Below are 22,590 nucleotides of genomic sequence, written 5' to 3'. Positions count from 1 at the left end.
ACCCACGTGGACACTGAGCTGCCGATGGGCTACATCTGAGCATGGGGTCTAGGTCCTCCCCATGCATGGTCCTTCACTGGTGCTCAGTCTCTGCAGCCCCCAATCCTGGACCACTCTGGAGTCCAGATTTGTTGGCTCTGCTGAGTTTCCTGTCTCCTCTGCGTCCTTCATTTCCCCCACTCTCTCCTATGACTCCCTGAGTTCTGCCCAAAGTTTGGCTGGGAGTCTGAGCATCTACTTCAATCCCCTTCTGGGTAGTCTTTCAGAGGATCTTCTAAAGCAGGCTCCCATCCTGTCCCCTCTCTTCCAAAGCTTCCAGTGTCTGTCCTGTTTGCCATTCTAAATGAGAATTAAACACCCTCCCTAGGGTCTTCCTTAGCCTGTGGATTGTAGTCTGGCTATCACGCATTGTGTGGCTAATATTCGCTGATGAGGGAATACGTTTCCTGCTCACTGTGTTCTGCTTGTCCACCAGTGGCTGATCCCTGTGTCAGCTTCACTCAAATGATGTGACGTTCATCTTCACTCTTCTGCTCCGCACCACTGCCAAGATCTGCAGTTTGCTTTCCTTTGCATTTAAACACTAATACAATTGTCTTCAAGCTAAAAAAAAAAGAATGAAACAGATTGTATTTTCACATTTCACTATATTACAAGATTTTTAAAAAATGTGTGATGTTAACTTTTCTTTTTCTTCTACACTTTATTGTTTTCTAAATACTAGTTTTAATCTTTTAAATTAAGCATTGGTGTGTGTGTGTGAGTGTGTGTGTGTGTGTGTGTGTGTGCATGGGAGTGCCAATGTTCCCAGAGGCACGAGGCCTCAAGGCCCCCTCCTCAGCACCCCATCAACCTCCCCCACCCCAGAGCTGGAGTTGCAGGCAACTCCTAGCTGTGAGAGGGCTCTGGGAGTCAAGCTGAGGTCTGACAGGTCGAGAGCTCTGTGTACACACACAGACACACAGACACACAGACACACAGACACACAGACACACACACACACACACAGACACACACACACACACACACCGACCTCTCTTCAGCCTTACTTGCTTCCTGGTTATTAAATAACCATTATCTGTTTTTCCAGTCTACATACAGAAAGACCACTGAGGCTGCAGGTGAATGAGCCTCGATCCCTGCCCTCGGGAAAGCCAAACTCCAGCTCACGCAGCGAGTTAAACCACAAGCGTGACTGTGTGAATGAGAGGGGCGCGAGGGGCTCACGAGGGAGCATGTGGCCGTGCCGGAGCCTTGTACCCTCTCTTCCTACTCTTACCTCTTCCCTTTCTTTTTCTCTCTCTTTCCTCTCTCTGGTGCTTGTAATACTCCCCTCGGGTAAATCCATCTGAAATGTACAGTGTTATTCTTCCTCCTTCAGGGACTTCACGGGTGCTGTGAAAACAAAACCAATTTTAGCATCAAAGGATATTTTCAAGTATTTTTCTTCACTGAGCAAGCTGTAAGAATCTTCAGCTGTTGTGTTGCCATGGTGAATAGAGTTGAAGCGATATTTCTAGTCAGAAATGAAAATCTATAAAATGAATGCTAATACGAAGCAAGCTCTCAGCGTTGGGCTCAGTGCGCTCAGGTCTAACTGAAGACACCTCCTCTGCGCACAGACAGAAGCAGGTAGTGAGCCTGGGGCACAGATTCCCCGCTTTCCCCCGTCTGTGAGTTCGTTTTAAAGAAAGAGATACATTAGACTTTTTTAATAATGGGCTTAAAGTGTAAATTTGAAGTAAAGTCAGTGTACACATAGAACTCCATATTCTGTGACGTTTATAAAGTTATCATTAAAAATGGAAACGTAATGAAAAGGTTTTCAGACGAGTGAATTCTAAGAACAATTTCACTACAGTGCGCAGTGTGAAAACTGCTTAGCAGATGTGCCACGCTGCAGAGAGGCGCAGGCAAATCGGGCGGTAGGTAGCCACCAGCGAGCACGGAGGGTCCCGGGAGGAGAGAACGCGCAAGGAACTCGGAATTCCGACACCCAGAGGCTCAGGTGGCAGCTCAGGAGAGAGGCAGGGAACGCCACCAGGAACGGATGCTCGGGCCGTCTGGACACTTGCAAGCGGCCGGCCGTCATCTGAAGTGTGGTCCTTGGCCTGTGCTTTGTGTCTGTTTTCTTTGTGGTGTCTTTTATACTCACGCTGTCAACGGTAACGAGCCAGCCTCACAGGCTCCTATCTTCCGATCACCGTCTTCTGAGCCCTCTCACGGGTCACTGTCCCTCCATGGTTGCAGACATCTTAGTTCTTATTTATGACTGCTTCCTGCGGTGTCTTGTTTAGGGCTAATATCTAAGCGTGTTGTCATGCACGCTTTTAAAAGGTGTGAATTAAAAGCCCAGATTTGCATGTTTTTCACTCAAGTAGATCATGGTTTCAGCACCCCCTAGTTGGTCTTCCCTTCCGCTATCGCAGGGCATTTGGTAGTTTTTCCTGAAGGCCAGCCCTCTGCTTCTAATCTCCGGGATCAGGGTGAGCGCTGCTCTGCAGGCTTCTAAGAAAATGTGACACTTCGGTCATTTTCATCACTGTTATGTTAGTCGTATAGTATACTAACCTATTGCAACTTCCACACAACAACAAAAGACCCTTGTAGACAGGACCTGAGATAAAAGAAATCAACTTTCTCATATATATGAGATTTTATTTCTTGATCAAGGATAAACTTGTACGTATACCAAAGAATTGTTTTAAAACCTGAAAACCAAAAGGAAACACATTATTTTGTTTTCTTAAAAATACACATATGATATATAAATGAATGTATATACAAATATGAAGCTAAGCCGCTTAGAATGATAATATCCATCCCAAAGACCCAGAGACCATGTAACAAAAACTCCAGTGCCAGGCATGGGAAAGTCCTTTTGAGTTGTTGGTCATGAAAATACAAGAGAAGCCCCAAAATAATGTAGATTATTGCCATTGCTCTCGGTTTCTTCCCAGTACTTGAAGCTGAGACCTTGTTGCTAACAACATCAGTGGACTCAGAGGAACCAACACAGAGCTGCCTGGAGGAGTCTGCCTTGAGGATTAGCTCCCTAAGGTGGTACATGAGCCACTAGCTGAGAAAAGCAATCAACAGTTCTGCTCAGTTGTAGAGCCTACAAACCACGACGATTACCTGCATGGCTCAATATCCCCCAAAGTGCAATAGCAGCGCTTACATCTTGGCAGTAACTAAAAGTTGTCTGACTTTGAAGCCCATTCGAGGAGGAACTTCATGCCTGTTATGCAAGCCTGGCCAAGTCCCCATGGCTTGTGAGGCCATGGAACCTACAGAAGAGCCTACGACTGCCACTTTCCCAAGCCAGTGTAATCTCTGACTGCAGCTTTAATATTTAATGTTATACCCAGCAATAGGTGCAGCCCCCACCCCTCACCAAAAAAGCTTTTGCAGCAGATGGAGACTATTACAGAATGGCCAAACTGGTCAATGTGCGGAGAACTGACCATGGGAGCCCATACCAAATTTATACATGTTCAACCAAATCTTACATCTAAACCTCAAAGGACATTATGGAAGAGGGCCAGAAAGGTTATAAGGCCAGAGGACCAAGATGTCTGCTATGAGACAGTGTCTTCTAGACGTGACAGGGAAGCTGAGCCTGTAAAATCGCAACAATATGGCTACCTAAAGAAGACCCATGCGATGATAACACCAGTTGGCCTGTCAAAGTGCCTGGGAAAATTTTCACAAGACCCTGCCGTAGGCAAAGTGCTATGCACAGTTAATGGCTGCTCAGAGGGTGAGTCTTCTCTAGGAAGGAGCTCCCTGAAAGATTATCTGACCCCAAGTGGTCAGTTCTAAATATACATCTATGAAACACAAAATGGGCTCAGCAGGATGAACACATACCTATATTCCTTATATGTCTTTATATCAAGGTCTTGAGTCTGAGAGAGAGTGGGGATACACTGAAAGAGTTGTAGGGGAAAAGGATGGCAGTTAAATGCAGTACCCATGTGAAATTCTCAAAAGAAAAATTAAAAAGTAAAACACATTTTCTTATGAGTTACTGTAACAGTGTGGTCTACACACCTACTAATTTAAATTATCTAAAAGTTTCTTGGGTGAAAATGGCACAGTTATGAAAATATCAAGGAGCCCTGAATTACCTGGTGTATTCATTCTTCCTCATGTAGAAGCTACTAAGATGGTTTTCAAGCAGACAGCGTGTGCAAGGAACTGCACTCCCCAGGACGGAAAATCACTTCAAACTGGTTCTTTCCGACTGAAATAGTTTATTTTTGACCAGCGCCTTCCCACTTCGGTAGCCTCTGTTGACTATAATTCTTCATTTTAGGTAAAGTTCATTTTAGAATTCCATATAGAAGTGGAACATAAAGTACTTGTCTATTTGTGCCCGGAATATTTCATTGAAAATAAAAATGCCCTCTTACCTCATTCAAAATCTCAAAAATGACAATTTTCCTTTTTAAAGCTTGACATGCCATGGTTCACACATATCAATTATTTGGTTATAGTGCTTATGTAGGACACTTTTCTTCCATATTAATTCCAGCCTCTGAGCTATCTTAGCCCTGACATTACTGACCGGGATATTTTGTTGTGGTGTCATTGTAGTTTTATGCTGTAGCATCCCAGACTATTTACGTGTTTCAAAATTATAGTACGTTTGACAACTTGTATAAACACGAGCAGAAAAAACACTTGAGTTGGGGAGGTAGGCTATGCACCGATGGCTTTTCTCCAGAAGAAAGAAACCATTTCCATAGGGATTTCCCCAGGGATGCGCTGGCACTGAGGCCAGTGGAACTGGGGTTGATAACTTTGAGAGGCGTTTCCTCCAGCTTCAAGTCAGACTGTGGGAAGTGTCTTTGCCCTTCTCCCAGGACTCACCTGGATGTACTGGTGGTGGAGGCCACTGACCTATCTGTGTCACATCAGTCAGGACCACTTGGCTTGCAGCTGCAGTTCTTTGGTTTCCCTTTAAGCACGCACCAGCAGTGTGCTCGGCATCAGTGCCCGGGGAAGGAGCACTGAATCAGCACCACTGTTGCGTGTGGTTGCCCCTGCCCTGCTGCACCCTCCTCTCCTCTCAGGCACTAGCACAGTGTGGGCTAGTTGTTAAGACAGGTTTTAGCTCACTCTGCCTTCTCCTTCAGGAACCGTGCTCCTTAGCGTGCATTTCACAACTTCTCAACCATCACTGACCTCTTTAATCCTACCTTCCAGGACACCTGGACCCTTTTCAGTGTGGATAGAGTGTGATCAGGCATTTACTAGGGAGTCACCTTTCTCCAGTGTGTGGCATGCTCTGGATGACCCCTCATCACTCTTCTCATAGCATATTGCTGACATGCATTGCTCTTCAAATCTGAATTTGATCAAAGCCTCTATTTAAAATCCTACAATGGGGCTGGAGAGATGGCTCAGTGGTTAAGAGTACTGTCTGCTCTTCCAGAGGACCTGAGTTCTATACCCAGAAACCACATGGTGGCTCACAACTGTCTGTACCCTCTACTGCCCTCTTCTGGTATGAGGCACACATACAGATCGAGCTCTCTCTCTCTCTCTCTCTCACACACACAGAACCCTGATGGAACTAAGTGTCTTAGCTAGCATTGCTATGTGAAACCCTAATACCAAAGCCACTTGGGGAGGAACGGGTTTATTTCACTCACAGTTTCATGTAACAGTTCATCAACAAAGCCGAACTGAAGCAGGGCAGGAACCTGGAGGCAGAAGCTGATACAGAGGCCATGAAGGGTGCTGCTTACTGGATCGATCACTGTGACTTCCCCACCCCTCTCCTATAGAACTCAGGGCCACTGGCCGGAGAATGGCACCATCCACATGGGCCGGGCCCTCCCAATCAATGACTGGCTGAGAAAAATGCCCCACTGCTGGTTCTGGAGGATCAGCCGAGGCTCCTTCCTTTCACACAACTCTAACCTGTTTCAAGTTGACATGAAACTAGCCAGCACACCATGGTTCCACTTTACTAAATCTAATTTAAAAAGAAAAGCCCTCTTAAGCGAGTATGTATATGTGTATACAGACAGAACCCTGATGCATTTATAGATTTGTTATTAAAAGCTAAGTATGGCATACCTTGCCTACAGGCTTTGGGATGCCGAGCCCTGCACCGGAACAGATGTTCTACTAAAAGTGTATCTGGAGACCCAGGTGCTGATGGCTGCCAATTTCTCACAGAACATTTTCTGTCTTAGCCATGAGTCACAGCCCACTTGTATGGCTCCAAGTAACTGGATGCTGCAGAAGAGAAAACCTTCAATGTATAATTTCAGCATAATTTTCCTCTTATTCAGCCTGATAGTCAATTAAGTATTTTACCCTGCTGAGGGGACACAGCATTTTTAAAAATCTGGGCCCAGGAGTCTTTTCTGAGACTAATATTCAACCAAGGACCATTCATGGAGATAACCTAGAACCCCTGAACAGATGTAGCCCATGGCAGTTCAGTGTCCAAGTGGGTTCCCTAGTAATGGGAACAGGGACTGTCTCTGACATGAACTCAGTTGCTGCCTCTTTGATCATCTCCCCTGAAGGGGAAGCAGCATTGCCAGGCCACAGAGCAAGACTATGCAGCCAGTCCTGATGAGATCTGATAGGCTAGGGTCAAATGGAAAAGGAGGAGGACCTCCCTTATCAATGGACTGGAGGAGGGGAATGGGAGAAGATGAGGAAAGGGGGGTGGGATTGGGAGGGGACAAGGGAGGGGACTACAAAATGAATATATTGTAATAAATTAAAAATATCTAGCCAATGTTGAGACTGGCTAAAGGGTTTTGCACCTTCCAAGCATTTCTGAGTTGGGAGGAGAGATGAAAAAGACCACGTTTATTTGGTATCTTATTTACTGACCCAGAAATATCTTTGAAAATTCCTTTCCCTCGGTAAGTTAGTGAGAAGCTGCTCCCTGCATGACTGGATACAAGGGAATACAAGGAAAAGAGAAAACAGTACAGAAGTTAAGCAGCATTGGGCCATGGTAAATTTCCTCAGGAATACCGTGAACATTGTTTCTCTGTGGAAGAAAAGTGCTGAACGAAGAGCAACCCTTTCATGACATTACAGCTGCTGCTGGATTTCCCCTGAGGGACAAGGAGACAAAGGCCTTTAGGTTTTTAAAAGAAAAATTGCGGGAAATTTGAAGTTGCAGTTTTGGCAATTTAGGATTGGATGAGGAAGCTGTAAAGTAAGATAATTTGTTAGTCTTAGGTGCTCAAGCTTGGCCAGTCCTGCTAAGTGTGGATGCAGCTGCAATTTAAGGTGGGGGTGGTTAGCTCATCCTTGAGGATTAGGGGCTGCGGACTTTTGGCTGGAGGTCAAAAGCTACTCAGAAGAAGTCTGGGTTCGTTGCTAAGAAACACTATCTCAAAGCCAAGGGTCTGGTCCTTCTTGTGCTGAGTGAAGGTCATTGCTTGCTTGCCCCCCCCTTTTTTTTTCTGTTCTCACAGATAGGGTCACATTTTTCCATTCTCTGAAAAGGTACTAAGAGGCTTTAGCTTAACCTGAACCTAAAAATCAAAGCTATAGGCTTTAGAAGACATACAGGTTACAAAGTTACTCTAACCCTTTCACTAGATAGGGCTGATCTCTGGACTAATGATTTCCCCGTGTTGCCATGACCATTGTTTCTCCCTCAGGTTTTACCTTTCTCTATTGCCAATCAAATTGTGTGTGTGTGTATAGATAGATAGATGGATAGATAGATATAGCTATAGATAGATAGATTACTTACATGTAGTAATCAAAATATGATTCTCACATTTTAAGCACAAAGATTTTCATTTACTTATTTTACATATTATAGAAGGTTTTGTGTTCTTGAAGTAATGCAAAATTTTAGCTTGGTCATGATTATATTTAAACATCACAGCAGTGCATTTCCTAAAGACTGACTTAAATTTTGTTTGTAGTGTTATAAATGAGATTTACTGAAATACTTCATAATTTTTCCTGTAATATTTGTAGTAATTGTGCTAAGATTATGTTGCATCTATAAAACAATATGAAATTTGTCCTTTTTGCACTTTTCTCTGGAAAATTCAGTGTGATTCATTCCCTAAATACTTGAAAGAATTCACTACTGAAATTGTCTGGCTCTATAATTTCCTCTTAAAAATAAATATTTATTTTTATTTGATGCATATGAGTGTTTGCCTGTGTGTGTGTGCATGTGTGTGTGTGTGTGTGCATGTGTGAGTGTGTGCCTGGTGTCTATAGAAGACAGAAAAGGACATCAGATTCCCTGAAACTGGAGCTATGAATAGTTGTGAGTCATTTTGTTGGTGCTGGAAGCCAAACATGGGTCCTCTGAGAGAGCAGCCAGTGCTTGTAACTGCTGAGCCATCACTCTAGCCCTGGACCTTTATAGAAAAGTTAAAAGTCAAAGGTTCAAGCCTGGCAAGATGCTTCAGTGGGTAAAGCCTGATTCATGGGACCCACATGGTAAAATGAGAAAACCAGCTCCTGCCAGCTGTCCTCTGACCTTCACAGACACACGAGCAAATGTACAGACTGAACCTGTACAATAGCGTTTATTCACAAGCCCCCAGCTGTGTTAGTGTTTAATGTCTTTCTGCAGTTTCCTAAGCTTCCTTTTAAGACATCTTTCCATTTCCTCAAACCTAGCAACATGTTACTCTTTGTAACATTTAACTTTTTCTCAGTGTCTCCAGTTCCAGTGAAGACACAGCCTTCTCCATCCCCGGATGAATAATTTGTTGCCAGGAACAATATTATTAATTTTTTAGATAACTAAATCTCAACATCACTGATTTTAAAATTAAGATTTTGTGTTGCTTTGTGTTTGGCTTTTCTAGTTACTACTTTGTTCTTTTATTATAATTATTTTAGGTTAGTTAGTCTACATGTGCACATTGTCACTCAAAATCTAAATAATTGCTTTTCAACTTTATATTTTCCTATTATGTGTGGTAAAGCCAAAAACTTTACCTAATTTTGATTCTCTATTTACTTGAATATATTTTAAAATCATTTTGGTCATGAGCCAGCATGGTGGTGCACACCTGTGAACCGAGCACTCGGGAAGCAGGAGGATCTCTGATTTTGAGGCCAGCCTGGTCTACAAATGAGTCCAGGACAGCCAAGGTTACTCAGAAAAACCCTGTCTCAAAAAACCACACACTAAAAAGAATTTTATAGCAGTACACAATGTATTTTTATCATAACTACCCCTTACTTTCTCCCTCCAGTTCCTCCTGGACTCCCCACAAACACGTCTCCTTCCCAATGTCATGCCTTTGAAAACCTCAGCGAGTCTAGTTAGTGTGCCTGTGGGCACAGGGTTATGGGGCCACTCACCAGAGCACCTTCCAGGACACACGCCTGCAAACACGTCTTGTTCCTATTGTACGCTACAGATGCTGTGGATGGGTGAGACTAAATTTCTGGCTCATGGATTTCCCTGTGAGATTTGGGAAATTCCCCATAATTTTTTCCCCAATGTTCTCCCTGTCCTACATTTTGTGGCCTGGGACTCCAGGAATTTAAGTTTTTATCTTTTGGGCATCAGTACACTTTCTTGCTTCATTGTTTTTTGCTTTTCCCCCTTTTCCCCTGTAGTGTCCAGTGAGCTTATTTCAGTTTCTGCCTGTAGCTCATCCTTCAGCCCAGCTGGAATGCCCATTTTCTATCTCTTTTTCCTGTGTTTTTACCCAGGCCGTGTTTACTAACCCTGTACTGGAATCAGCCCCATGTCTTGTATTTGCCAATGTTTCTCTCACATAGGAATACGTGCTTCCCTGTATTCTTTTTGCACAATCATTTCTAATGATTTATTGAGAGATTAGAGCATTCCATATACAATCTAGAGTTTAGACTTTTCCCTCACATTCCCCCCAATATAATTGATAGCAAATAAATATTAAAAAAAATTATATCAAACCAAAAGCCATGTGTTGTCAAGTTGGCTTTACTGGGAGAGGGCGTGGTCTGCTCCTTTCTTCTGGTTATCAGTGCCTCTGCAGCGCGACTTTTTGAGAGAATTCAGAAACATCAAAGGTTACCCTGACACAAGGTAGGAGGGACTCACGGAGGCCGGGCATGTGCTCACTGGGAGTACAGAATTTTGAGCTGTGTGACTTTGACTTGGAACATCTCCAATTGCGAGAAGAATTTTTGATGAACTTCGCATTTTAATGATTTGTATTCTCTCTGAAACAGAATGAAACAGAAATGCAACTTTAAGCATGTAAATGTGAGACCATGGATTGTAAATTGAGCCATAAACTTGATTTTGTGCTTTAAAAGAACCTGAGATAGGTAAGTGGGAAGAACCTTGATTAAGCCTTTAGCACTCAAGAGTAGCAGAAGGAACACACACACACAGAACGGAGCACGGAAATGTGGCTCAGCACAACCATATAGTAGGTTATTTAGAAAAGCCTCATATTCAACATGTCCCCCAGTGTATGAAAAGAGGAAAATTATTCTGACATTTGGTGTGATTTTTCTTCTTCAGCAGATTATTGCTAACTTAAATCTGCTGCTGAGAGTTATGGCAACCTGAGAGCATCAGCTAAGGTACTTAGCCACTGAGTGCTGCCTAGGCTGTTGCATGGAATTGAGGGTCAAAAGTTAGACAGTGAAGGGCAAACACTTTCTTAGTTGTGTATGGGACTGCTCAGCCGACATCCCCTTTCCCAGGTCCCAGAGCTTATGTCCCGTTAGCACTGGGAACTAAGCATCACACTGCCTTAATCACCTTTCCCCAAGTTCTTTTGACCAGATATAATGGTAGCTTTAAAAGACTGAATCTTAGAATTATAATTCTGGGCTGAAGTTGCACATATGTGAAATTTTGATAGAGGGTGTTAAAAATCTTTGCAGAAATTTATGCCACGCCAAACTCAGGCTCACATGTTATACTCACACAACCTCTGGCAAAAGTGGATTTTGCTGTAGTTAGAAGTCAGCTCAGAAATTTCCATGGAGAGCACTTGCCCTGTGCATGTCTCTCTAGTTTTTCTCACTGAGACTTAGTCCCTCACAGAAACTACTGATTTACTGGGATGGCCCTTGAGCAAGGACTTGCTCTTTGGTGAGAGCAGTCCTGTGCTGAGAGCACTCCTGGTGCCGGAGCTCTGCATACCGACATAGGGCGTTCCCGGAACCCTGGGGAACAAGAGGGTTTGCTGGGAAAAGAGCAAGCATCCAGGATCACTTGGATTCAGAACTGCATTCCAGTGAGTAGAATCTTGGGTGTCTGTAGTGTCTTCTAGGACACTGTCCTGCAAATGTCCCTAACTATGATGTGATCAAACTCATCTCTCTCATTGCCATCCAAATCAGCTCCCTTATATGCAACTGATTGTGGGTCTAGTGCCACCACTGATTGTTTCACTAATGCTCTTCTGTGAATAAAGTCCAGAGGCAGTGAAGCTAGATACTAGCATTTGAAGCACTCAATCTATTCTTCTTCCCTGCAATTTCGGTCTTGGCAAACAAGACTGATTTACAGTCTGATTAGAACTTTGATACAGTAACAGTAAACACAAGTGTTTCGTTCTTTTTCTAGGCATTTAATCATGTCAGAGGTATTTGAACACTGTCAAGCTCTCTCTAGGGATGTTGGACTAAGTGAGTGGGACATTTGGGCTTTTATGATTACTGTGAGTCAACCTGAGAACAGACCCAACAGATCAGAGATCGAACCCTGTGACAGACAGGAAAGGCACTGTCACACAAATCTAACCTAACCCATAGCAATTGCCATTCCTTGATTCCTTGAGATCCTTCAGCCAAAACACCCAGGGTTTTGAATGGGGAGGGAGGCCCTGTAAGAATGCAACTTGTGTTCTCATTCACAAAGCCCATTGATCTTAGACTCCAGGTAAGGCATAGCCCCAATCACAAAGTCATTCAGAGGTGGATCAATAAGTAAGCACCCCTTACGTACATTGAGAAAGAGGTGGCACAGGTGCCATCCAGTAGCAACTGAGTAGCGAGAGCTTAGGTATTACACTGCACAGGACTGAAGCCATGCCATGCCTCACCCGAGGCTGACTTAAGTGACAACAGAGGCCACCCCACTTTTAGCCTGTGGTTGGAAACAGTAAGATAGGTAAAATCTGGAAAACTCAGATGACAGAAAAGCCCAGGTCTCCATCCTGAGCTGAGAGTGGAGAAAATGCAGATAAGAGGAAATGACATTCAGATGTGCTGGGAACATGAGAACAGCCTGCCTTTCAGGGCTGATTTCCAGCACCGCATTTCTCCCTACTAGGCAAACAGCCTGCCAACTCATTCCTGGAAGGCTTGTACCATCTCACTTCGAAGCAGTGATCCAGACTGCCTCACCAGCCCCTCTGATGCACAGGTGTGAGCTTAGGCATCGGGGAGGTGACAAGTGCCCACAGGCCAGGTGAGTGCAGCGACCACAGGTGAGTGAGGGTCCTAACTGGTCAGACTTCAAGTTTGAACTGATGATGTCCCCACAGGCTCATACCTCAGGTGTGTGGCTGCCAACTCATCTGCCCTTGAGATGAGAAGTGAAGTAGATCCAGAGAGGCCTGAGCACACTCTCGGACTGAGTAATTCCTCAGTGGATTCATAGTATGCTTGTGTTATTGGAAAATGGGGGAAAGAAGGAGGAGGAGGAAGAGAAGGAGGAGGTAGCTCTTTGGGGTTTGCTCTGAGGACTCCTGGTCCTGATCGGGTTCTGTCTCTGACTCTCCTTGCTGCCAGCTCTGGGCTGAGGATCTCTGCCCATCACACCCGCTCTGCCATGTGTAGGCCTTACCCCAAGCCCAGAACAATGGATCCAGGCACTGCTGGACTGAACCGTCCAGTCCGGATGGATCCTTCCTCCTTAGGTGGTTAGCGTCAGGTGTTTTGTCCTAAGTTTGACAACTCAGAACAATCAGCACCCCCTCCCTCAAATGTTCACGAAAACCACAACAACCTACCTACGAAATCAACTTGGTGTCTTTTAACCCTTACTCTGTTTATTGAACACCTCTTACCTCTCTTTTTACCATTTTCGTTCTGAAATGTCTACTTGGTTCATTTTGGTGATTTCTCCAATACAATTCTGCATTGTTACCAGCTTTCTTAAATATGTGAATTAAATTACTTCATATCCTCTGTGCAGTAACTCTGATTTCTAGAGCTTCTAAGATCTATGTTGTTGAATTTTACACCACTGGTTGAGATGAGTATAGATTTAGAGGAAGTCAGCTCTATGCCTGCATGTTTGAAAGCAACTATATTTCTTTATTTTTATTCAAATTCACTTTGAGAAGATGTTCTCTAACTTGCAAGTAAAATCATCCTAAGTGATTAAGGCCATCTTGTTGGTAGATGGATAGATGCACACATGCATTTTACAGATGTTTGTAATAGAGAAGGGACCTCTGGGCGCATCAGAGAAGTGAGATTTCACACACAGATACCCTTGCACACACCAGCCTTCACTCAGTCTACACTGATATGTTCCACTGCCTTGTTAACTACCAAAAATACAGTAATATGGGTTGCCTAAGAGGAGCCTTCAACAAAGAGAAAGGCTAAAAGACAGACGGGTAAAACAAACACAGTCTGTTTATGACACCTCCAAGGTGGAAGCTTCTACATGCCAGCTCTTGTTAGCCCGATGTACTCACCCAGGACAGAGGTTCAGGAAATCTAAGAACTGTCACAGTTATGGCAGCATGACGAACAGAGGTCCAGGAACCTATTTCCAAACTGTGAAGTGCTGTCCAAGGGACACAGAAGTGGGTCTTCACCATAAAACATCTCAGAACTACAGCTGTGAATAGGATGTTTAGGTTACGTCCACAACCACACACACACACACACACACACACACACACACACACACACACACACACAAGCATACACGCACACATACATACACACACATTCATATGCCGCTCAGACACAAGCACAAGTATACATAAACACATGTATACTTGTACAAATGTGCAAACACATGCACATATGCACACACGTGAACATGTTTTGGTGTGCAAACAAACTGCATCTATAGGAAAATTACAACTGCATTTATAGCATGTGGAGAATGTGTCCTAGGAAAGCTTATGGTAGCCACGTAGTGCACTTTGCAGAAAGGAGTTAATGAATAACTTCTCTCTGAAGTAATCTAGAAAGACAGTAAGGGAAAACAATGTGTGAGCTGAGACTGTGAATGAGGAGAAAGCCACAACGCACACCGGACGAACTGTCCTTTGTGCTAATTTGCATTTTCTTGCGTTGTTTCGCTCCTGCGCTGGACGCAGACCGGCGCGGTTGCAGGCGCCTGTTAGCGCGGCCGCCTTTCTGCCGGTTAGTGCTGGTGAACAGCGCCTCCTGAGGCGCATGGGTGTAAGACGGCACGGGTGAGGGGAACCTTGCGGCGGTGCTGAGGGAATCCCTCCGCCGGTGAGGGCTGACTTTCCCCGAGAATAGCTATTGATTTGGGCAAGCCAAAGTGCGACGATTTCACAGATACAAGTTGTAATCTGTCGTGTATTTTCCCCGTTGGCGTTAGGTCTTTTTAAAGAGTCCTTGCACCTACTTAGCTTACTTATTCAGCAGCTTACTTAGGCGGGATCACGCCCTCTCTGTCCTCCTGTGTTTATCCAGGTCAGCGACCCCGTGAGTGTCGTCAGGGCAACAGTCTTCTTGTATGTATCACAAACAACCCCTCAGCTACAGTCTTCAAACTCCTTTAGATCACAGCCCATCGTACCCGTTGCCACGCCGGGCCTGCCGTCCGCCACGTCTGCTGCCCCTTTGCAATGCGGCTGTTCCCAGCTCTGTTAAGAACTCACTGGATAGTACTTTAGGAAAAACAAAATGTGATCGAAAATAGAAAGAGGCCTCTTGAATGTGAGAATTCTCTAAGAGGACTCCAAGGGAAGGAGACCAGACCTTTCCAAAGGACTGACTCCTGGGGAGGTGCTTGCACCATTTTAGGGCCTGGACTATGTCACAGGAGGGAATTCCTGTCTCCTTAGCTGGATGCAGCCGGGTTTTTCCTGTTCAGATGCTTTCTTGTGTGTTTGTTTCTGAGTTTTTCCTTCCTGTGTCTTTTCTGGATTATAGAATAATCTCTCTCTGTCCTCTGTAGAAGCTTCGCCCCGTACATGCATGCGTGTGTGGTTGTGTGTGAGTGTGAATTTTTGTGTAAGTACACATGTTCTTAGCATAATGTTTGGCAAGTTATAAGTCATTTTTATAATGACAAAAAAAGTAATGCAGGTTGCTCGTGTTAAAGGTGGCACGCAGTGAGTACATACTATGAAACTGTCTATGAGTGAATGACACACAGCCTTGCTCTTCTCACTACTGTGCTCCAGTGGCCCCCTCCTCCCTGTGACTCAGCGCTCTGAGAAGTCACAGCGCGGTCCCCTCCTGACTTGCAGTGAGCAGCCATTCCAACAGGGCTCTCTCAGCTACGCACCGAGCCTGTGGTACTTGCATCCAGATATCCGGAGAACACTTGCTCAACAGTCAGCTTCCTCAGGTCTCTCCTGAATTCCCCTGAGCAGCTCCCAAGAGGACTAAGTCTCACTCTTTCCCTGTGACTCTACTCATCGGAGGTTGAAGGTCACCGGGCTTGAACAGAGCGGAAACACAAACGAAGGTCCTGGTCCTGCCTTGTTAGCCAGCACAAGTCTGGAAGAAAGCAGTCAGCAGAGGAAGTCAGGAGACTTGCTAGTCCTACATTTCTTCTGGTGCGTGTGAGTGTGTGCACATGTATACGTGCACATGTGTGTACATGTGTGTACATGTGTGTGCATGTGAGTGAGTGCATGTGTGTGTGTGTGTGTGTGTGTGTGTTCAGAAGACTGTGTTGGATGTCTTCCTTGACTAGTCTGAAGCTTGTTTTGTGGCTGTGTCTCACTAATGTGGTGTGCATTAGCTGAATGAAGCTGCCAGCCAGTGAGCATCACAGATCCGCCTGTGCCTCCCGGCAATGCTGGGGTCACAGATGCACCCCACTTTTCCCAGCCTGTATGGGAGTGCTAGGGACTGGAACCCAGGTCAATACATTTGTGCAGCAGGCACTTTGCCAACAGAGAAACACCTCAGCCCTGCTTATCCTAATAATTAGACGATCTGCTCTGTGTTGGCGCTTTACATTTAACGACTTTTTAAAAACGTAGACAGGCTGGACAGCTGTGCTGCAGTTTATGTCAACTTGTCACAAGCTGGAGTTATCCAAAAGGAGGGAAGCTCAATCTCATAAAATCCAGCTGTGGGACATTCTCTTAATTAGTGACTAGCGGATGAGGGCCAGCCCACTGTGGGTGGGCCATCCCTGAGCTGGTGTCCTGGGTTTTATAAGAAAGCAGCTGAGCAAACCACGCTGAGCAAGCGAGTAAGCAGTACCCTCATGGTCTCTGGATCAGCTCCTGCCTCAGGTTCCTGCCCTGTTTGAGCTTCTACCCTGACTTCCTTCAGTGATGGACTGTGATGGGGAAGTGTGAGCTGATAAACCCTTTCCTCCTGACTTGCTTTTGGTCATGGCATTTCATCACAGCAATAGCAAACCTACCCAGGACAGATGCCTGGCTCAGCAGGTTAGGGTGCTTGCCACCGAGCCTGATGACCTGGCGGTGTTCCCCAAGTAATGGAAGGGGAAACAGACCAGGAGCTGCCTTTCTCACTTTCCACACTGGCAGCCGCACACCCCTAAGTTAATTAAGTGCATTTTAAGGTAGACATGCTGGTGCAGACTCCCCCCCAATATCTGAATGCTGAAAACACAGCCTTTCTCTTTGTGACTAATATGCTCATAACAGGAATGTTCTGTCGTTTACATGTAACACATAAACTTCGTAAGAGAAGCAGAGGGTGCCCACATGTTTGTGACATCTAGAATAATTCAGAGTGGAAAAAGAAGACATTAACAATGGATTTTGCTAGAGGATTATAATTTTTGTCGCCCTCTCGGGCTAAAAATTTTAATGCACTTTAACTGTAGGGGTGAAGAAGGTATCTTATATTTGTAACAGAAAAATGGAGGTGCACAAAGCTCCCCTGCAACCTGACTCTGCATGAGATGTGCCTGTGGCACTCTCTTACCCCACAAATTCTCCATGCTGGTGTGATGAAGCTGCTCTGTGCTGTTAGTCACAGTCACATTCAGAGGTTAAACCTATGTGGGCATTTCTAGACTCCACAACCCGCCTCTCCCGATAAATGAACCTCACTCCCAGACACGCTCTTTGCCTTCTTTCTCTTCCAGTGTGCAGAATTTTAGTTGATAACCTAAGGAGAACCAACAGTTACTAGTCTGGCTGGCGTATGGTTTGAACCTATGTCTTGTGATTGAGCGTTAACTGCACAGTGCGCTTGATGAGAAATAACACTCAAATCCTCATCTCTGTCTCCTCCATAAACCCCTTTTGGGAAAAACCCACAATGCTTTGCTTACTGCACAGCTCTGCTCCTGATGGAGCCCCGCCCTCTCTGCTCTCGGGCTCTGCCTCCTCCTCATAAACATACAATAGCTTACATACCGGTTGGTCATTCATCCCCAAGTTCAAGGGGTTTTGTTTGTTTGTTTGTTTTGTTTTTACCCTACCATTCTTCAAAAGGAGTGTTCCACCTTCTAAAGGAACCCTTTGGGTCCCAGTCAATGCTGCCAGTACTATGTCCATCCTGGTCCCACTCAAATGCTGCTTGCAGGCCCTGGAGCATCACTCAGCCACTGCATTCTCCACCTCCCGTGTCTAAGCTCCCTGGCTTTCCTGCACTCAGTGCCTTGTCTTCAGACATGTGAAGTATCCCAGAGTTTCTTCACTCACTCCAGAACCGTTATGGGCTAGCAAAGGAGGAGATGACTTACTTTGAACAGTTACATCCTGAGGTTGTCTTATTTTAAAATATTCAGTTCATAAGAAGTGTTCAAGAAAAGAAGAGCCCAGGAAAGTCTAAAAACAAAGAACGAACTCCCATCTGTCACAGGATCAGATTTACACATTAGTGTTTTAACTTAGTGTAAGTATCATAGAGTTATTTTTGAGATGTAATTTAGCTACATCTGCATAATAATGATGTTAAAAAATAACCAAAGCTTTGCATCTTTTTCTTGTTGGTGAGCCACAGTCTTTCAATTCCATTTGTTGTGTTTCTTCTCTCTCCCATCTGCAGTCCTCCTTCAGATTGGATCTGCAGCTTACAGTGAGAGACAAGCTACTCATTTAAACCACCACTAAAATCTGTGCATCTGGACTCAAATTAGCAGCGCAGCAGGGGAGATAGGTGTAGGACGTATGGGAAAGAATGCTTAGTGCCTAATAAATATGATTATGAATTCTACACAACAACGTTCTAATATAGCAACCTAGTAAGTATGACAGAAGAGAGGCTTCATGATATAAACGTGAGGGGGACAGAGGAGACAGCCAGCAGGGATTGCGCACACCTTTGGAATCGCTTGTGCCTGTCTTGGTATGTTGCTTCAGGCAAGAAGGGCTCCCGTGTCCCAGTCCACTCTGAATTATTCTAGATGTCACAAATATGTGGGCACCCTCTGCTTCTCTTCATATATGGAATAGCTTAAAGTACAGGCCTGTGACACTGCGCCTGATTCAGTTGTGACTCTAACTTGGATTTGCTTCTGGTTATTTCCCATAGCACCCACGCCATTCTGGTGGAAAACGATGGAGAGTACCTCCAAGGCCTCCGTGTGTTTACTGTAATGAGACCGTGGCTGCAGGGTGCGGTGCAGAGATGGAGAGACTCCTCATGGGCTGGTTAATACACAGGATTTGGGGGATTCTGTTGGGAGAAAAATTCTGACATTAATCAGAAATTTGACAAAACCAAACTACTAGAATGTGCTCAAATGACCTATTAAACCCTCTCTTGGCATTTCTACATAAACCAGTTGGCAAATTGTACCTAGTTCCTTCGTGACCATTACATATAGTTTTACAGAACCTAATTTAAATAGGCAAAATTAGTATAGCTACATCTCACTATACCGCGAAAGGAAGGGACCCCACCCTTTGCGTCTTGCAACTTCCCGTTTGAGAAATCCCAGTCCTTCCCTGTTCCCAATACCCACAGCTCCTCTGATAGGAAAACAAATCCTGTTGCGCCCTCCTTTTGGTTTCTTAGGGCACTTGTTTGGGATTCAGGGCACCTGGTAAGGCTCTTTCATGGCTTCGGGATGCAGGGGAGAGAGATTTACATGGTAGCTGCTAAGTGTTCCTGGCTGCCAGAGAGAGCGCCTGGCATCCCAGGTCTGGTGCTCTGGAGCTACGCGTGTGAAAGAGCTGTCCAGACCTCAGGAGACTGCTGTTTGCCCCGGCATCCCCACCCCGTGTCAGACCGGAAATCAGGGGACCCCAGGTTTTCCCAGCCTGTGTCTGCCTTTTCCTTCTTGGAACTCCTCGAGCCGACACTAAGGGGCACCAGAGTCCCGGACTGTAGCGCCAGCCTGGAGGGCGCTGCGGAAGCCCCGGCGCAGAGCAGCCCACCTGGCGGGGCGGGGCAGCAGGAGCAGTGCGCTCGAGCTCCGGGGCCCTCGGGGGTCCTCGGGGGTCCTCGCGAGGAATCCTCCAGGGTTAGGGCCCCCGGGCGCAGCGCCAGTGGGGTGCGCCGTAGTGCCGGTGCTTCCCCAGGGCCGAACAGACCTTTGTTGACGCTTACTTTGTAGGAGGGAAGATGGTCAGACATGGAGTAGAGTGTGGGCATAGCTGCAGCGCGCGCACAGTGCCATCCGGGCAGACGCACTCACGAGTGCGCCCCGCATTCTTTCTGACCCATAAAAGCGATTTAGGACACAACTGATCGCAGTGGGGCTGTCTAGGGACCCAGAGAGCTTTCAGACTGAGCCTGCAAAGTCACCTCGCCCCTGCTCTAGTCACCTTCCTCGTGCTGTGGAGTCTCTAGTGAGGGAGATGACACTCAGTCCCCGTCCTCAAAGGGGGCTCTTAGCCGGACATGTCCCCTGGACAGCGGAATAGGAGAAGCTGGAGACCCAGGACAGCGGCCGTGGCCACTCACCCACGTCCTGACTCCGAAATAAAAAGTGGGAATTGACTACAAGCCCGGGGCAAAAGCCTCGGTGCACAGGGCCCGGAGGGGGCAGCGGACAGCGGGTCCTCTAGCCACCGCCCGGCGCGTCCTCGTCCTTCTCCCCGGGCCAAGCCTCCGCCACTGCACCAGGATGGAGAGACCTCGGGGCGGGAGGAGATGACGCAAAATCCAGCGCTCCCCCCAAAAAAGTGTGCCTCCAGGACGAAGATGGCGGCAACTTAGCCGGGGGACTGAGGATGACAGTGGCCTCCCGAGGCTCAGAGCAGGCGACTCGGCCCCCGGCGGCGCCCGCGGGCAGACCTGCAGCGGCCGCGGCGACAGTCGGAGCGCGGGGAGGGGGGTGGGAGGGAGGGACAGCCCCGTCGGCGGCCGCCCAAGCTCGGGGCGCGGGGAGAGCCAGCGCGAAGTAGGCGCGGGAGGCGGAGGAGAAGCGAGCGACGGAGAGGAAGGGGGAGGAAGAGGAGGAGGAGAGGAGGAGGAGGAGAGGGGGAGGAGGGGAGGCGCTCCGCTCGCCGTCAGTGGGCAGAGACGCGGCATGCCCCTAGCAGGAGAGAGCGGGCTGTCCTCCGCTGGGCCATGGGCACCCAAGCGCTGACAATGCCGGGGTGACAGGAGCAGCGCCAGCCACCCCGCCACCTCCACCATCACCTCCCGCGCTCAGCCTCCCCACCGGCCGGTACAGAACCAGCCTCCGCGTCTCTCTCTCTCTTGATCTCTCTCTCTCTCTCACCCTCTCTCTCTCTCTCTCTCTCGCTCGCTCGCTCGCGCTCTCTCGCTCTCTCTCTCTCTCCATTATTGTCTCCCACTCTCCAGGGGTTGGGGTCGGCTGGCTGAGGATTAGGTCGGAAGCAAGATTTCTCTCCAAAGTATGGTAATATTTATGTAGGCAGAGAGAGAGAGATAGAGAGAGAGATTGAGAGAGAGAGAGATATTGAGAGTGAGATATTGAGAGAGAGAGAGAGAGAGCTCTTGAAAGAGAGAGAGAGAAAGGGAGAGGGAGAGGGAGAGAGAGAGAGAGAGAGAGAGAGAGAGAGAGAGAGAGAGAGAAAGAGGGGGGGACGGGAGGAGGGGATACGGAAATTAAGCCCTTTAAGTCAATGCATATTGTGGAGACGCGGGCACCGGAGCCCACACGGCGGAGTCAGCCAGGACTGTGAGTTCCCAAAATATGACCAGGGGCGCCTGGATGTGTCGGCAGTATGACGACGGCTTAAGAATCTGGTTGGCAGCACCCCGGGAGAACGAGAAACCGTTCATCGATTCAGAGAGGTCTCAGAAATGGCGACTGTCTCTGGCTTCACTCCTGTTTTTCACGGTCCTGCTCTCTGATCACTTGTGGGTCTGCGCCGAGGCCAAGCTGACTCGGACCCAGGATGAAGAGCATCACCACGAGCAGCAGCAACAGCAGCAGCAGCAGCAGCAGGAGCAGCAGCAGCAACAGCAGCAGCAGCAGCAGCAACAGCAGCTGCAGCAGCAGCGGCAGCGGCAGCCCGAGCCCTCCTGGCCCGCGCTCCTGGCCGGCACGGAGCCCTCGCCCGCCACCCAGGCACACACGCTCCTCTCCGCCGCGCCGTCCCCTACCCTGCCCCCCTCGCCGGCAGGCGGCGGCGGCGGCCCGGGCGAGCGAGGCCAGAGCCGCTGGAGCGGGGCTCCTCCAGGAAACTCCGCCAGGCCGGCGTGGCGCCTGGAGACCTGCTACCCCCCGGGCGTCTCCTCGGGCCAGTGCTTCACCGTGGAGAGCGCGGACGCCCTGTGCGCCAGGAACTGGAGTCGCGGGGCGGCCGCGGGGGAGGAGCAGGCGGCCGGCGGCTCGCGGCCAACTCCGCTCTGGAACTTGTCGGATTTTTACCTTTCGTTTTGTAATTCCTACACACTTTGGGAGTTGTTTTCGGGGCAGCTCAGCCCCAGCGCTTTGAACTGCAGCCTGGACGTGTTGCTCGCGGAGGGCGGCGAGAGGACCATGTGCAAGCAGTGCATCGAGGCTTACCAGGACTACGACCACCACGCCCAGGAGAAGTACGAAGAGTTTGAAAGCGTGATGCACAAGTACTTGCAGTCGGAGGAGTACTCCGTGAAGTCCTGTCCCGAGGACTGCAAGGTAGGCGCCGCGCTCCCTCCCGTGCCGCGGCTTTTCCGCTCTCCCGGTGCTCTAGCCAGCTCTGGCTGTGTAAGTTTAGCCAGCTAAGAGCCCGACTTCCCGCTAGAGTTGGGGACCCCTGGCAGGTGGCTGGCGGCCTGGCGCCTTCCCCTCAGCCCCCCCACCCCCCACCCACACACACACCAGGGGAGTCCATCTTCCCAGATAAGAGAGTCAGGCTTCAGCTGTTTCCTGGAGCTGGGCAGTTGGCTCAAACTCCGTGGCTGCGTGTCGGGAAAGCGGAGAGGGGGCTAGTACTCGCGGGCAGCGGGAGCGAGCTTCCCGCGGCTCTGCCCGCATCGCTTCTCCGCTTCCAGCACTGCGAAGTCGGTTAGCTACAGGACCAAGACAAAGGGTAGCTGTGGGTGTAGGAGGGAGAAAACCGCCAGACTACACATTTCTCGGGTTTTATGGGGGTAGCT

General features: G+C 47.6%; 1 protein-coding gene across 1 annotated transcript in view; it reads left to right on the top strand.

Moving 5' to 3' along the window:
- The first annotated feature begins 20,394 nt into the window (after positions 1-20,394).
- Nalf1 (NALCN channel auxiliary factor 1) overlaps positions 20,395-22,590 on the top strand; it is a 490,344-nt gene continuing 488,148 nt past the window's right edge. The window contains exon 1 of the mRNA XM_060381360.1: positions 20,395-22,129. Within this exon, the coding sequence (XP_060237343.1) occupies positions 21,200-22,129 (930 nt within the window). The 5' untranslated portion in view covers positions 20,395-21,199. The remainder of the gene's footprint in view (positions 22,130-22,590) is intronic.

Source organism: Meriones unguiculatus, chromosome 4 (assembly GCF_030254825.1).
Source record: "Meriones unguiculatus strain TT.TT164.6M chromosome 4, Bangor_MerUng_6.1, whole genome shotgun sequence".
NCBI classification, from domain to species: Eukaryota; Metazoa; Chordata; class Mammalia; order Rodentia; family Muridae; genus Meriones; species Meriones unguiculatus.
This window is presented reverse-complemented; position numbering and strand designations above follow the sequence as displayed.